This window comes from Pteropus medius, unplaced genomic scaffold (assembly GCF_902729225.1).
Source record: "Pteropus medius unplaced genomic scaffold, Ma_sr-lr_union100, whole genome shotgun sequence".
Taxonomy (NCBI): domain Eukaryota; kingdom Metazoa; phylum Chordata; class Mammalia; order Chiroptera; family Pteropodidae; genus Pteropus; species Pteropus medius.
In genome coordinates this window covers 30,484,226-30,501,483 of record NW_024340849.1, presented here as the reverse complement: position 1 = coordinate 30,501,483, position 17,258 = coordinate 30,484,226, and the positions used below count along the sequence as shown (strand labels likewise).

General features: G+C 34.5%; 1 protein-coding gene across 1 annotated transcript in view; it reads left to right on the top strand.

The window, feature by feature from the left end:
- ASXL3 (ASXL transcriptional regulator 3) overlaps window positions 1-17,258 on the top strand; it is a 161,012-nt gene that overhangs the window by 59,672 nt on the left and 84,082 nt on the right. The window contains 2 exon segments of the mRNA XM_039843753.1: window positions 3,868-3,976; window positions 5,250-5,355. Of these exon segments, the coding sequence (XP_039699687.1) occupies window positions 3,868-3,976; window positions 5,250-5,355 (215 nt within the window).

Sequence of the window (17,258 nt, the reverse complement as noted above, 5' to 3'; positions counted from 1 at the left end):
TTTTTAATGTTCCTATATTTGAAAAATGAGATTTAGAAATGTCTCCAGGAAATAACTTTCCTCTGATATTTTTATTGAGATGCTTAATAAAATAAGTTGTTTAAGATTTGGATTACTCTTAAATATTATCTGGTAAAGCATTATTATTTTATGTATAAAGGAAAGGAAGACCACAGTTATGTTATTTTCTTTGTCGTATCTACGAATATTCTTCCAATTGCATTCCCCAGGTATTCTTCCTGGCTTTTAAAATTATTCAAATAGGCCATTTATTCCCTTCACTAAGTGTGCACTATTAGTAAAATTTTATGTGTTCTGTCATCAGTCTGCGATGATAAAGCAATGGTTTTTCTGTATTTCATACAGCACCAGGACTCTGCAAAGCATCTCTGGGGGTTCTTTGATGTCTAGACAGTTTAAATTATGCCTGCTCCCCTGCCTCCAAATTCCACCCCTGTTCTGCTTCAGGGGTTGTGGGAAATGAAAACAAACCAGAAGGGTTTCACAACGCTACAGTAAAAACAAACAAGTAGAGTAAGCTGTATATCTACCCTGGCAGGTGTATAGGAAAGGGCCCAATTATAGTGAATACTGGAAAGAACAGAATTGAGGACAAATACTGTTCTGCTTATTTATTTCTAATTATATTCCTAATATGGACATACATGTGCATTGTGGACAAAATGAAAACATTATAAAAGTATTAGGAAAGAGCATAGAAGTCACCTTTACCTTAGTCGCTCAATTTTTAACACCCGACCAGCAGAGTTTAGTGTGTTTCTTATACATTGTCCTATTATTGAAATGGTAAGATTCAGGATTGCATTTGAAGATGAAAACCTAACTTCTTATTCTTTCTTTTTTCCCCTTTTATAAATCGGGATATCATGATTCTTCCAATTCATCTTTTTAGAAAGTAAGTAACTTTTGAAATTCCAGATTTTTTAATTGATGTTTTATGATTACATATGTACACATACACATATACCTATTCTATTACAGAATTTTTAACTTTTAAATTCTGAGTGAGGTGATTAACCCTTATATTAAGTATGAATTTAAAAAATTTACATCAGTTAAAAAATAAGAAATGTTACACAGAAAGTGTTCTGTGCTAAGACTACATACTGTTAACACATATTTGCCTTATCTTCTTCATACCCACAGTAAATCATTGTTATTTATATGTATACATATTTGTATTTTTTAAAAATATTTATATATTTATTTATATCTTAAAGTAGGCCAAGGCATGCTTGCTAGTTCTAATTTTTCCAAAGTTAAAAATAATAAAAATCTAAATAGTACTTAATTCTTTATTCATGTTTTATAGCAGTTGATTAAGACATTAATTTGTTCAGGGAAAGCAGTCCAAATTTTCTAGACTTCATGGTATTGTTGAGATTAACAGCAATAAGTAAATGCTCTGAAAGATTTTTAAAATACATTTTCCTTTGTATATTCTGCATTAGATGAAACAGTTACCTTCTTATAAGCACTTAACTCTTTTGATGCTAACATTTTATTGTTTCTAAATAAAATGGGTCATATAACTAGTTTTTTTCTGTAAAGAATTGCAATTGATATGCTTCAGACTGAGTGATTAATAAGCCAGTGATTCGATTTGTAAAATTTGCATTTGATTGCAGAATGCTTTCTCGTTCTTCTAAAATGCAAATGTTATATAGTTTTGAAATAAATTTCGTTTATTTGAGAAATATTTGGGGAAATTATAGTAGTTATTGAGACTTTTAGAGCTATATTGTCATGTGATTGCGTATTACATACTTTTAAATATTTCTGTAGTGATTGTCATTTATGTTCGCAGCAAGCATAGCATTAAACTGCTATTTAATAGTCAGTTTACCTTCAATTATTTATTTACTATCCTTAAGAAAAAAATGTAAATTATAGTGATTTTAAAAAATATTTCTTTAGTATTTTTTTAGCTGCCTTTAAATCTGTATTTTTCTTTAATATTATAAATCTGAGTTCCTGGAATTATATATATTAGGACCTTAGAACAAAGAGCAGGAAGAATGTGTGTGAGGTTTGATGTTAGGTGGACAATTTCATTAAGTTGTATTTTTTAAAGTCTACAATGTTTTATTTTTATGTATCGGATTCTATTTTGCTTGTAGTGTTAACATCATCGTGCCAAGTCCCCACAGAAAGTCTGTGTTTCTGACAGTTTCACTAAATTAAAACTCCACAAATCTGGCATAATAATTCCCAGCTTTTTGTCTGTGCTTTTGCCTGAAGAGAATAACGATTAAAAATATACTTTTTGCAGTGTTCACTATAACACGTGTAGCATTATTTATCTGGAATTTCTTCATGGACAGATATTTCTGGGGAGATGAATATATTTTACTTTATAAGGTATGCCTGGCCCACTTTAAGTATGAACAAAAAATCTTATGTGAGGAAAAATAATGAAATAAGGCTGCAAGCTTGTAGAAGTTTCATGAGGAAAGATATTACATAAACACACAATATTATAACCATGTGTACTTTAGTGTTATAGATGCATTGTTCTATGACCAAATTTATATTAGATCTTTTGCTTCCTGTCAAACCCAATGGAATTATATTGATGTGTTGGCACAGAGAGTTGCTTTCTAAAATAATAAAGAGTACTCTTATTATTATAATGCTTATAAACCTTTATGACCATGATGCGTATGTATGCGGACTTGCTATTAAGTGTGTTGTGACAACTCAGCCAATTTAGTTTTCATTTTCCTGGTGAGTTTTCATACTAAGTAAGAGATTTGTTAATCTTGGTTTTTAGAAAACTTCTAATTCAGTACATAAAATTATGTTTCTACCACAGAAATTCAAACTTTAAAATCTTAAAGATTCTTGTCCTAGAATGTTTTGAATTAAGTACTCAGACCCCCTACAAGGCGAATGGAGTGGAATAGAGATTCTAATCAATATTGACTCAACCAAATATTGATCTTTTAGCATATTAGAGAGAAAAATGTATGTGGAAACATAAGTAAATGAAAGTAATAATTCTAGCTCTAAATTGTAGTTCACAAAGATAGCAGTATTTCCTACCTCCAGAAAATACATACATTTCATAAACATCTTTTTATATGTATGAGTAAATTTCAGTAATGTTTGTACATATGTGCTTTGATATTTTTAATCACTAGCTTAATGCTGTTTGATTTCTTTAAAAAAAAAATCTGTTGATTTCATAATTCAGTCACTTGCATCTTTACTACAGAACATAATTATTGACTGGGCAGAATTCCCAAGCACATATTTCTTTATATGACAAATCTGAGAAAAGGATGTCATTGTTGAAGTTGTGTCAGAGATATAAACATAGATATAAATTTTTATTTGGCCTTGTGAGAAATGCAATCCTATGAGTAACTTAAATACTTGTAATTTCAAATCAGTTCTTCCCTGGTTTCTTATTATTCCTTTGTTGCTTTTCAACCTATAGGATGGAGCTGTCCTTGAACTTGGTTTATTTGATCATTCAAGTGCAACCATCAAGTTGTCTGTAATATTTAAATACTGAGGCTTCATGGTATTATTTGTAAAATAACACCACATAAACATTTGGGCCTTGGTTTCTTTGAAATGTAGTGTTGGTTGCTTTATGAATAAAAGCATAATTTCAATTCAGGAGACTTTTTGCCCGAAGCCTATAATACAGATGCGTCTGATTAACTTTGGCAAAACTAGACTGCCCTGTTATTGTAATGTAGATGTTTTCAGGGTTGGGAGGATATTTTTAAAAGGCCTGTGAGAGGGTCTTTTTTTTTTTTAAGAGACTGAGAAAACAGTTTTGCCACAGAAACTGCATATCAGACTGCTTCATTTTTGCACACTTTTATTTTCTAGTGGAACTTCTCCATTAGCCTGTCTGAATGCAATGCTTCACACTAACACTCGAATAGGGGATGGAACATTCTTCAAAATCCCTGGAAAGTCAGGCCTCTATGCTCTCAAAGTAAGTTGGATTGTTCTGCATATTATGTCTGTTATTACTATGTATCACACATTTTTTTTTCCTGACATGTGAAGGTAAACAAAAGTAGATTTGGGTTAAGGGTAGAAGAATGACCCTTATGCCTTTTAAATGTTTTCAGATGTCTTAAAAATGATTTCATGTTAAGAATAAACAGTGACATTTTTCTTTAAGGAAAGAAAGCATATCTGTGGTTTCACTCTAACATATGGTAATGGAAAATAGCTGTGGCTTTCTTCAAATTCATGATTCTTAAAAATTTATAGGGAGGAGTGCCATGACTCATCAGCTAAGAGCTTAAGATGATCACAGTTGCCACAAACTATATGACCCAATAACCATCGGTTGATGTACAGCTTCACACCTGTCTGCCTTTCTGTCTTTAATAAATAAGAAATTTATCTATTCTCCTTGAAAACTTACTGATTTAAATCAATTATTTAACTTTAAAACAGTGATCTCAAGTTTTACTAACAATGCATATTTATTATATGAGAAGCATAGAGAAATAAAAAGCTTTAGATAACTGAGTTTTAATTATTTTAGTGCAATTCCCATTTGCATCTAGAGTGGGAAATGGCATCTGAGATGCAAAATTCTAGAGGACAAGTTGATCTGCAGATGATTGTGTAACTTGGAACAAATAAAATCATTGTATTATTTCTTATAAATTAAAAATAAGTCACTGCTTTAATAAATGATGGATTACACTTTAAGTTCATTAATTTCCTTCGAGAAGTTTTTTTTTGTTGTTTTTTTGTTTTGTTTTTGTTTTGTTTTGTTTTAATGCTAAGTTATACCTGGCAAAGAAGCAAAGGTTCTTTCTCAGCTACTAAGCATCAGGCTCTTGTCACTGTGTGGGTTTCCGAGGATAATATAGGTTGATCAAACGGACTCATATTAGTTCAGTTGCTTTTTGTAGCTATTGGGTGTTTAAAATTCTTGAGTTGTGAAGCCATTTCCTAACATAAAGAAGAATGTAGAATTGAAAAAAAAAAAATTAAAACAACCTAAGTCGAAAGGAACGTTTGTTTTTGTATAGATTTTTTTCTTTTTAAAAAAATTTTATTAGCTTCAAGTAACAGTACATTGGTTAGACATTTATATAGTTTATAGAATGATCCCCTAAAAATGTAAATCAGTATTGAAATTCCAAATTACAAGTACCTGCAATAATACTTTAGGATCCTGAAAGTATCTCGAATGTTTCCAGTTACTAATATATCTCCATAAATCATTTTTAAAAATAATATAGAAAGAGGAGTCGTCATGCCCAGCTGATGGGATGCTGGATTTAGGCTGTGAGTCTGAATTGGATGGCACAGAAATGGCGGAGGCCAATGCCAGTGAAGGAAATGGAGGTGAGTGCGATGAGTTTCAATATAAACTCTGTTCTCTTAAAAGTTATACAGAATTCCGGTAATTCACTAATTGAATTTTCTGTCACTGTAGGTGTAATTTTCTTCTAAGTTTTTATCACTTATTGAGATTTATCATCAAACAATTTTGATTAATAAAGTTAGCACCTAAGAAAAGTATACAATTCTTCGCTTTTTGTTTTATTTATTTATTTTTAACAATATGGATTTTCCTGGATAATATTCTTGAGTATTATCTGTATATTTCTCTTGCAAGGTGAGAGGGTTACTGGGGGATATCTGGTGGTTTTATTCTTATGTGAAGCCTGAGCATGCTAATGTTTTATGTCTGATTATACTGATATTTCCTGTGATCACAGTAGTTTTACAATATCTTTGTTCCTAGGCTTGTCCACAGTAAATTAAGCTTAGTGTTAACATTCCTCACAGTGGAACTAGGGCCAAATAAATTATATTCTTGTGAAACACTTTTGAAAAGTGAACAACCCTGCCAGAATTCTAAGGGGGCATTTTCTACCTCTGAGTTCTATCCATGTTAATTCATTTTTATCTGTCTCTAGGCATTTGCATTATGATTCTGTTGATATATGTAATTTTTGTACTGCAGTCTTGGAAAAATTTTTCCACAAAAGCTGCTATACTTTTTTTTACCACCCTACCGCTGGTCCCACAAGTGGACCCAGATCATGATTTGGGAAGAAGACTGTATCATTAAGGTCTCTGTTGGTGGACTCATAGAAATCAGTAAATTATCCTTAAACAAACAAACCTTAAAGAATCCTTGCAGAAACATCGTAATTCACTAATAGCCCAAAGCCATTCATTTTATTAATGGCAATAGGAGTCCCTTTGTATACTGACTGGACACTCTTGCCTTTTAAACTGGCGTGCTTTCTGATACTCCCCCTGAGACTGATTCTGCTTCAGTGCCTATCTAATCTGCAGGAGAGGTTGTGAATTAATGTAGGAAACACAGATTCTTGTCCTACTAAAATGGCTAAAGTCGACCTTGTAGACTTTTTTTTAAACCAACTTTCATTGAATTTGATCTCTAATTCCTATACCTTTTGAAAACCCAGCTCAACCCTCACCACCGTGATTGTACTGTGAACTTTGGCAGATCCTTGTGGTTAGGCAGAGAACAATGCAGAGCTGCATGGCAATTTCTGGCATTCTGGACGGGCTGGTGAATAGAGCAAGCTTTTCTCCTTCAGTGGGATGAAGGGAAATCTTATTGGGTCATTTCTCTGTTGTACAGTCTGTTTGCATGAGCACTTTCATGCTTTCTCTCTAAGTATGTATTGAGCTTCTACTGTGTGCCAAGCACTGTAGGGCCAGATTGTATAGTTCCTTGACATTGGCTTTTTGTTTTGAGTGAGATTTTTAAACCAATGTAGGGTTTTGAGCTAAAGAGGCAGTGATCTCACTTAGATATTAGCAGGATCAAGTAGTTACAATATATATAGATACAGATATATAGATATAGATATTAATATAGATATATAGGAGAACAAGGATAAAAACAGGGAAACTGATTTAGAAAGTTATTGCCATAATATAGATAAGAGATGATAGTGGTTTGAACAAAACAAGTAGCAGTGGATGAGACGATAAGTGATTGGATTCTGGATTATATATAAAGGTAGAGCCAACAGGAGCTGCTGAAGTTAGTATGATTATGAAATAAAGAAAAGTTAGAGATGACTCTAGAGTTTGAATGTGAGCAGAGAGAATAGCATTGTTTTTAACTTAGATGGCAAATCTGCAAGAGAATCAGATTGGGGTAGGGGTTGTTGATCAGAAGCTTAGTTTGGGCATGTTAAGCATGAGGTTCATTTTCAAAATCCAGGTGGATATGTTAAATAATTGGGCTTATCTGTCTTAAATTCATTGGCAAGACCTTGCTGGAGATACATACATACATACATATACATATATACATATACATACATACATATATATATATATATATATATATGTATGTATGTAGTCAGTTAAATGTAAAGAAGAACCAATATCTTTTTTTTTTCTAATAGTCAGTTTATAGATGATATTTGCAGATGGGAAACTGAATGAGATCATCAAGAAATGGAAGGTTTATAGAAAAGAGAAGAGGCCCAAAGACTGAGCTCAGTGGTACCTGAATTTTAAGAAGTTGGAAAGAGCAAAGGAGATTGAGGATAAATGGACAGGAGAACAGGTTGTCTGTTCTGGAAACCAAGTAAAGAAAATGTTTCTGGGAGGAAGCGATTCAAATGTGTCAAATGCTTTTGATGTCGACTTATAATAAAGACTAAGAAATAACTATTGGATTTAGCTTTGTGAAGTTGTTAATGAACTTGACAAGGATGATTTTGTTGAATGGTGAGGCCACAAGCCAGAATGGAATGGGTTTGAGAAAATGGGAGGATAGAAAGTGGAGACCCTAAGTGTAAACAGTTCTTTCAAGAATTTTTGAGGTAAAGGGATGGAGTGAAATGGGAAAAATGGGTAGAAGAGAAAGTAGAACCAAGATAAAGATTTTTTTTTAATATGAGAGATAAATATTAAAATAATTGTATACTGATGGGAAAATCCAATTGAGGAGGAGAATTTGATAATGAGGAAAATCCAATTGAGGAGGAGAATTCGATAATAAGAGATGGGCCTTATTTAGAAGTTTGGAGAGGTACTCTAAGGAAAGAGTAGGAAAAGTCAGGGTGTTTGGATAAAACTGAAGATAGTTGAGTATATGTAGGAGGGGCTTATGGAGGTTTGCTTATTTGTGCTTAATTTTTTTCAGTGTAATAAAAAGCTTTATTAGCCGAGGGAGAGGAGAGGGGAGGTAAGTTTTATAGATTTAAAGAGAAGATATAAAATGTCTAGAGTCTGACAGCATTAAGCACACTCTTAAGGTTGCTAATCCTGAATTTAATGAGACCAGTCGGCATGGCTGTACATTTTTCTCCAGTCATGTTCATGACCACTGTGCAAGTGCAGAGTAGATACAGGTGGATTTGACCAGAGTTGAGATTTTGCCAGGTGTGAATGAATGACGAAGTGACAGAGGAACAAGGGAGTTGAGAGTGCATGAAATAGAGTAGTTAAGATCAATCTCTATGGAATTTAAGCTGGTTGTGAAAGTGGGCGAAGACACAGTGTGTGAGAGATGGTGTGAAGGAGGAGGTCTCCTTGGGGTGGAAGGATTGTTTGATTTGATGTTCTAGAGAAAATGAGTTAGAAGAATTCGTGATAGGAGAGTGGAATGCATGAAATTGAGTTTAGCATAATATTATGGAATGTATGTCTGAAATGAGAGGCGAGGAGGCAGCTAGGTTTAAGGCTGTTGCAAATGGTTAGGCAGTGTGTGCACTCTGCAGAGTGGCCTGGCCCAGGGGGCCTTCGGTGGCTGAAATTCAGCAGCCCTCCATTTGCCCAGCTTAGTGTCATGGGAGGGAACAGGGTCTATTGGAAAGAAACATTGCCTTTTCTTATTTGCATGAAGATGTCATAAAGGCTAGCGGTGGCCCTGGCATAAAATTGAAAAAGACAATTATGATAGAACTAGCATCGAAAGGGTATGACATTTAGGAGCTAAAATTTTTGTAAAATGGGGAAGAGTCCCCCAGGTGTTGTTAGATAATTACAGTAAGGAGAATTGGCTGGTTCTATAGTCTGATGACATGAGATACAATGCTGGAGGCATCTGAGGAGCAGCGAGGGAGAATAGAGGTCACCTATCCCATTTCCAGGCCCTGTGGTTTAGGATGTGTAGGAAAGGGCTCATACCTGAGAGGGTTCCGGGGAATGAAGTGCCCATAAGAGAGAGCCAGGTTTTGTAGATTAAGATTCAAAGGGAGTACTCAAAGAAAAAGTGGAGGTTATAGGATATTTTGCTAATGACTAGTCTTGGATTTCAGAGGAAACAGTGGGACGGTTTTAGTGTCTGGGAATGGGCCGGGGAGAGAGGAGAGCATGCAGCCAATAATTAAACCAAAGCAGGTATAGGCAAACTTCCCTAATTGGAAATGTGAATAGGTAGTTCACAAAATTACACATTCCCACACATCTCCAGATAATGTGACAAAAACTAGACTTTTCTGGCCTCTTTTGAAATTGCATCAGGGAAATTGCTTTGGGGGAATCTCTGAAAGAATAGTAAATAGCTTATTTCCTTGAATATTCTTTGATTTGCCCACTTTTGTATCTTATTGCAAACCACAATTGCTTCTTGTAGGACAAATATATTTCCTATCCATGTAAATACCATATACTTATATGTATAGCCCATTAACCTAGCCTTAGGATACATTTTCAAACCTAGATATTGAAAATATATTGAGTACTTATAATGCCCAGCCTTTGTGAGTTCTTTACATGTATGTTGTTTAATCCTCACAACATTTCTGTGAGATAGTCACTCCTAGGCTCTTTTATATTTTTTACGAATAAGGAAACAGGTTAAAAGTCTCCAAGGGGCAAGCCCAGGCTCTAACCGTGCTACACTCTGCCAGAATCACACAGAACACTATTAGCTAGGAGTCACTGATGCAGTTTGCCTTTCTAACAGTTGTCCACATCTGTTCTGATTATCAACTTGAGAATTTAACAAAAAGGAACCTCTGGTTTATCCAAATGAAGATGTGGGATGCCACATAATTTCTTACAAATCAGTAGCAAATCCCATGAAACAGAACAGATTTAGGTGATTTCCTTGCTTACTCTGTTTCTAATACATATTTGAACTAGAAGTTAGAATGGATATAATTTCTACACTTCTTACAGCTGTACGAATATACTTTGAAAATATAATCAGGGAGAGAAGTAGGTCATGTGTGGGGATGTGTGGACATGGGAGAAAAGGCAGGGCAAAAGGAGGAGGGGAGGAGGAGGGTACCACCATCTGTTTTATCTTTGTTCCCCTCCTCCTCTTTCATTTCTCCTTGGAATGAAAGATTGGGAGGTATTGAGGTGAATACTAATAAATATCAATCGGTAAGATACCCTGTGGCGATCCAAAGAATAAGCCCTCTGCTACTATAGAGTTACTTCAAATTAACAAAAATTAATTGACATTTGCTGCACTGTTAAAGGGGGTAAGCAGAGAAGTACTTGAAAAGAAAGCACTTTACAAAAACTGATAACAAGAAAGAAATCTTAGGAGCTCAATTCCAGTCAGTAACGCTTGAGTCCTTAGGTAGAGTGAAGATAATAATAGTAATGCTTTAGTCCTGTACTTGCAATCAACTGGCCAGCAAAACACATTTTTTTTTAAATGGGAGTTGCTTTGCCAAGATATTTTGTTTTATAGTTCTGTTGAAAATTTTTACAATGTGGGAAAAGTGGTATATTATTGATTATAGAATTTACAAGACACAAAACTATAGTTATGTTTCTTCGACTCCAAAAGAGTTTCTCAAGTTAATAAGAATTAGACTTATAGACTCGAGAAAGTAAACTCTTCACTTTTTACAAGCTTAGCTCTAGAGATCGAAGAATGATTTAGGTGAATCACTTGATTTATCTTTGTTGACAACCCATGACCATTTATGCCAATATAAGTATAGATCTATGTCACCCAAAGAAAATATTTTGAATTTTATGAGCTATTCTAGTCAGAGATTTATGGGTATGTTTGTGTCTGAGTTGTTTTCTGAACATAATACATTGGTATATCATAAGTTTGCTCACACATATTAAGCTGACTTACAGTGCATTGCTGGCTACAGAACCCATACATATTTTATATAAAATGATACCATCAGTAGATAGTCTTCACCTTCTTCACCTCCTACTTATAAATTATTATTAACAAGAAAATGAGTTCTTTTTTGGCCCTAATATATTTCACGTTTAAAATAAAAAACAACCATCATATTTAATTTTTTTAAAATGAAGAAATTGGAGAATATACAATTTTCATTGACAAAGATCGAAAAAGGTTCTGCTTGTCATTAACCCTAGTGGCTTTCAGGGAGGGAACAGCAATCTAGCAGAGGAATTAATATTTTAAGTCCCTATTTAGGGGACAAAATTATAGAGAACATATATCCTGTGCTTTAGTCTTTAGATCCCAGGGTCAATAATAATTCCAACAGTTGAAGAATTTTATATGGTTCCTTTTCATTATTCATTATGGACAGTTTTATAAGCGGGTTTCTGATTGTATGATTTTTGGCAGAGTTCTGTTAACTTAATGAAATGTTATTCAGTTCACTCTCTGTTTTCATTGGCTCTGAGGCCATGCTTTGAGGGGTCTGTTTTCAAAAGTGAAAAATACTTTAAGATGGCCCAAAGCGTGTGGATGGGATCTTGGTTGTGACATCAGTTACATACAGCTGAGGAGCTTTCTGGAGGAAGTGCGATGTGTAGTAATGGAGGTTCAGGTGTCCTCAGGAAGTAGCACTGACAATTTGTCACTGTTAATTTTATGCAAGGGTAGGGCTAAGAAAAATGAAGGGACTGTGGAGTTGTGAAGGGACTGTTTTGAGTAGCTTTTAAGGGTGCTGCCAACCTGTTTGGTATCTTATTCTTCGTGGGATTACTGTTCTTGTTTTGCTGGAGGTTTTTCAGTAGCTTTTCTGTGACTGTTCCAGTGTGATTTTGCATATGATGCGTGTGTGCCTTCATCTTGTGTTCATAATCAATTTCTACCTGACAGCCATTCCTAAGATTCTCGTAAGTGAGAGAAAGGAATTCCTTCAGTCACTGTGCCAGGTCCCTTGATTTTCTTAGGTTAAACTAATATGTCTTACCCAGCATCTGCATTTTCATTAACAGCTTTGTTAGCTCACAGAAGACACCTGTTCTACATTGGTGGCCCAGAGAAACTTAAGTCTGTGAAAATTATGTTGTTTTAGTTACACATGAAAGAAAATACAGAGGAAAGAGAATGCTGTTCACAGTCAGAAATGACCATTGGCAGGATATAAAACTTCCTCTGCCTACTCTTTCTCATTCTCCTTTCTTTCATCCCAGCCTGCAGCTTTCACAGTTCATGAAAAGTTTGAGGGACTTCAGAAGCTCATGCAGGCCTATATCCTCTCTCATGCCAGCATTTTACTTAAACCGATTCATTCAATTAGATATTGTTCTAATAGTAAATGTCCAGAGGGATAAGAATCTCACAGTCCCTTTCTATTTGTCTTTATGTGATTTTGATAACCCATATATTCAAGAACTTTTTCTGTATGTTAAAATATTTTGTGCTTTTAATTAATTTTCTTCCACCCCCCCCCCCCGCCCCACAATGTCACAGAACAATGGGCATCATCTAGATCCCACTACTCCTTCATCAAACTTTCAAATGACTCCAGCTCTTTCAAACATTACTTATAAATACTATTTTCCACTTTTTTTTTTTTTAACCCATCAGGGATCTCTTTTTCCTACATATTTCCCCTTGAACTGTGAACCTTGTTCTTGTATAAATGGATTTTGCTCAATTTTAACAGCTCAGAGTCATGAAGGAAAAAAAAAGTTTTATTTTTAAGTGCAGATAAATTAGCCCATTTAAGTGTACTTTCTCCCTCATTTTCTATGCTGTGAAAGAAATATTTCATAATACAGAGATTGGAAATAGAGTATGATCTCACAATAAAAACAAACTCCCTCTCAAATAAAATCAAAATTAAAAGTATTCCCACAGTTACTCATTTTAACTAGCCAAATTTCTGTTTGATGTATGTAGTTTGTGATTGGTATATAGGAACAAAGCACCCATACTCTTAAAAAAAATAAAGTACTTTTTAAAATCGATGCCAGATAATCCATTCTCATTTAGCTATCTGAATACTTTAACTTTTATAAAATTTTATTTTTAGTTTCAAGTATATAGTACATTGGTTAGACATTTATATAGTTTATAAAATAACCCCCTTACTTGCTCTTTCCTCTGGCTCTTCACCTTTTCTTTATTGTACACTGGAGTTATCTCTTCTGTGTTAAATTATAAAGTATTTAGTAGCAATGCCAATGAATGAAGCACTTACCCTTGACCTGTACCAACCTTTTAATGATTTTCTTCCTCTCTGCTTTTTCCTATTTCTCATTTTCTAGGTGGATTGCAGTATTTCTGTGTAGATGTGTCAGGAACCTGATGTACTGTGGAACATCACAGTTGTTGTGTCGTATAAAAGAAATAGCTTCTAATGTTTTTCCTCACATAGGCAGCTTATGTATTATTACTGTCCATAATTCTGAAAAAGGAATCTGTAGGTGGCTAATGGCTGGTACCTATAGGATATGTTTTTTCCATTAGATATTCTTATTTCTGGTTTGAGTTTCTCTTTTCTTATCTGAGTTTAAAGAAATACTTTTTATAGATATCCAGAGATATTAGCATAACTAAGTTTCTCGTTATAAATTCAGTGTACTCATTAGATTGGGCTAATTAGGAAGCAGACTATAAAATATAGTAAATATTTCAGATATGTTAGGTATATTTTATTCATAGATTATATTATCCTAAATATAATCAAGTATCAATATTTATAATGTTCAAATGCTTTTTCCCTTGAAAGTTTCTTAGGGGAGAATTGCTGTTTCCATTATCTTAGTGCTTTTATTGCTTTATTTAATCCCTTACCTCTCTTGGCATCTCATACCCTTTGAATATTTTCTTTTAATGCAGCAAGAGAAGTTATTTAAATCCAGACACCTATACCTATCTTGGAATAGGAATGCTTTGAGATAGGACAGTTTCTCCTTAGTCTGGATCAAAAAAGGATTAAGGAAATATTTTTTCTCTGAAAGAAATGGAGTCCGGGAAAGTTTTAGTTCAAGTCAGATAGGTTTGCCTGGTCATCGTCATCATTTTTAACAGTATTTGGCATGTACTTTGTTGCTGTGTATACACAGAGCATCAGATATACACAATTTCAAATGTAAGTATGATATTTACCATTATAATTCAGACATAAGCTTTTTTGATTATTTGCCATCTAGGAATACTTTTGAATTATCTGCTTATTGATCTTTCAAAACAAATTATTATGTTCACTCCTAGGTTTTCATAGACTTAATTTCCCTCAGGTAGATTTAATAATTCTATGCCATTGTTCTTTGAAAAATATATTTCACAAAATTATGGTCTCAAAATCTGGTCTTGGATCTTATTCACTGTCTCCGCAAAGTCCCCCCGCATTTTATACAGGACTAGGCATAAAGGTGCTCAATAAAAGTTTTGCAACTGAATGAATGATTAATTTAAAAAAAACTCCTTCTAAGACCCAACCCACTTTTAAAATTTGATTGAATTCTAACATTGTGCCACACAGTGTTTAATATACTGTGTGGTTTTTTATTTAAATCTTTTTATTTATAAAAACTGTGTTAAATCTATAATGTATGTCAGGATCCTTTCTACAGATAATCGTTTTTATTTGAAAGCATCTAGTTTAAGTGGTCAGAACATTGAAAGGGAATAGTTGGAGGGAGAACTGATCAAAATGATGTTGACTGAAAGAGGCCTCTCTTCTCTACTGTGATTATACCGTTGAATACCATTTACCTCAGATAGCTTGTTTTATACTGTATAGTTTACTTAGACATATAGCAATGAAGATCTTTGTCACAGTGACTATGTTATGCCAGATGTTTTGTAGTCTTTCCACACAGTTCCTACCATTTCAAGAATGCATCGTGATGTCTAATTTCGATTTTTAAATTATTTTTATTTCACTATGCAAAACCTCCAAACCGTGACCCTCTTAAAATAAGGCAATGAGTAAGGATGGTGGAAGAAAATACATTTACATTTAGTGGCAGGTCATGGGCCTTCTCGTTGACTTACATAGGACGTTTTGTGGTTTGGTTTCCATATTTTCCCTATTCAACTTTAGGATAATTTAAACACGCTTTTAAAAAAGCTTTTTTTTTTTCAGATTTTTAAAAAGTTCACCCTTTGTGTGTGTTTTTCCATAATGAACAACTGCTTTGCTGATCTCCCTTTCTATGAATTCTTATTAAAAACAGTAATTGGAAGTTAACTTTAAAAATAGATACTGTAGATAAATTTAATGAAAATCAAATTTGACAGTTTTGTTTAATGAACATTTATAGATCAACTGCTCTATGCCTATCTTTGCACATATGTAAGTACTTGAGCTGCTGAGCTTGTGGGTGCTGAGAAAGACACAAGCACCAGTGTTGCTGGGACTATTGTAAATTTGTATACTGAGTTCTGAAGAAACATGGGTAAGGGAGGAGTAAGCCTACCTCAGAGCCCGGGATAGTTAGGAAAGCTCTGGGGGAAGCTGTTTGAGCTTGATCTGTCAAGATGATTTTGTCCAGTCATGTGTCGAAGGACACTTGGGTTGTTTCCATGTCTTCGCTATTGTAAATAATGCTGCAGTGGAACATACATGCAATGGAATACTCCTCAGCCATAAAAAATGAAATATTGCCATTTTCAACAATATGGATGAATCTTGAGAGTATTATGCTAAGTGAAATAAGTCAGATAGAAAAGGACAAGAACCGTAAGATTTTACTCATGTGTGAGTTATAAAACAAAAAGCAACGAACAAAACAAAACAAACTCATAGATCAACAGAATAGTGGTTACCAGAGAGGAAGGGGAGGTAGGAGGAGGACGCAGAGGGGTAAAGGGGGCCAAATACAAGGTGACAGAGGAGACTAGGCTTTGGAGTGTTGAGTATGCAACAGAGTATACAAATGTTGTGTTATGAGATTGTACACCTAAAATTTACGTAATGTTATTAACCAATGTTACCCCAATAAATTTAATTTTTAAAAGATGAGTTTGCTAAGCAGAGAGATGGAGAAGGGTACTTTGAAGAGGGACAATCAGAGCTCTTGTAACAAATACTGTAAATATGTGTGTTCAGGAAATGCCACAGGGTCTCGATTGGCTGGATCAGAGAGGGTGGGAGTTGAAGAGGCAACCAAGATGCGAGACCAGAAAGAGAGACAGTCAGGATGGTGTTCTGAGTTCTCCTTTCTTTGTGTCTCAGATTAAAGGTTAAAGCTCTCTGGCACACCTGTCAGTGGCTTAGTAATTAGATTGGGGGGAGTATTACTCATACCTTCTCTCTAGTACTCAACTTTAAAAATATGAGCTCTAACCCATATTTTCAAGTCGAATGGTGAATGATAAAAAGGAGAGAGGGGGCCATCTTGGGGACTGAGGAAAGAGGCTGAAATCCAGCCTTTCTGGAACACAGTCACCAGCTTCCTTGGCCTTCAAGCCTGTCCTCTGATGACCTATAATCCTCCAACTCACTTCACTCCCAAGCTTTCTAAGTAGAATATTTTGGAGGAGGGGTTTGGGAACCTGAATGTGAGTGAGAGTAGAGGTAGATGGCCAGCAAATAGAGAATTCCATTATCTGTTTAAATTTAGAAGTAGTAGATTAGCTTTTAACTATGATTTTGGCTTGCCTGGTTTTGGCAGGCAAGCAAAATACAGAAAGAGTATTCTGTTCCTTTAAAAAGGTTTTACTTCATTTTCAGTTTCTCCACCTACAAAAGGGCAGTCAGTTTTGTGGGGTTTTGAGGTATAAAAACCTGGCATTCGTTTTGTGATGGTGCCAGTGCACTGTTAGAGAAACAAAAAGCTCCCATTCTGTCCTGAATGCTAAGAAGATATCACTTGCTAAGACTGTGTGTCAGCGTTTGATATTTATTGGATAAAACATCTGTCCTACTTCTTTAGTTTCCTGGCTCCTGTTGTAATTTCACATACAGGGGATTCCCTAGATCCTTTCTTTAACATTAATTTTCTTTGGCTTATATTTCAGAGGCCACACTCAGTCCCTTAGATAAATATTCAGGCAACTGTTTAAAATAAACCTGGTATTATTTATTTACCACATCTGTTATTAAGAAAGCTATAAAAATAAGTAAAAGTGGAAACCATGTGTTTTGTCAGAGTATGAAGCTTCC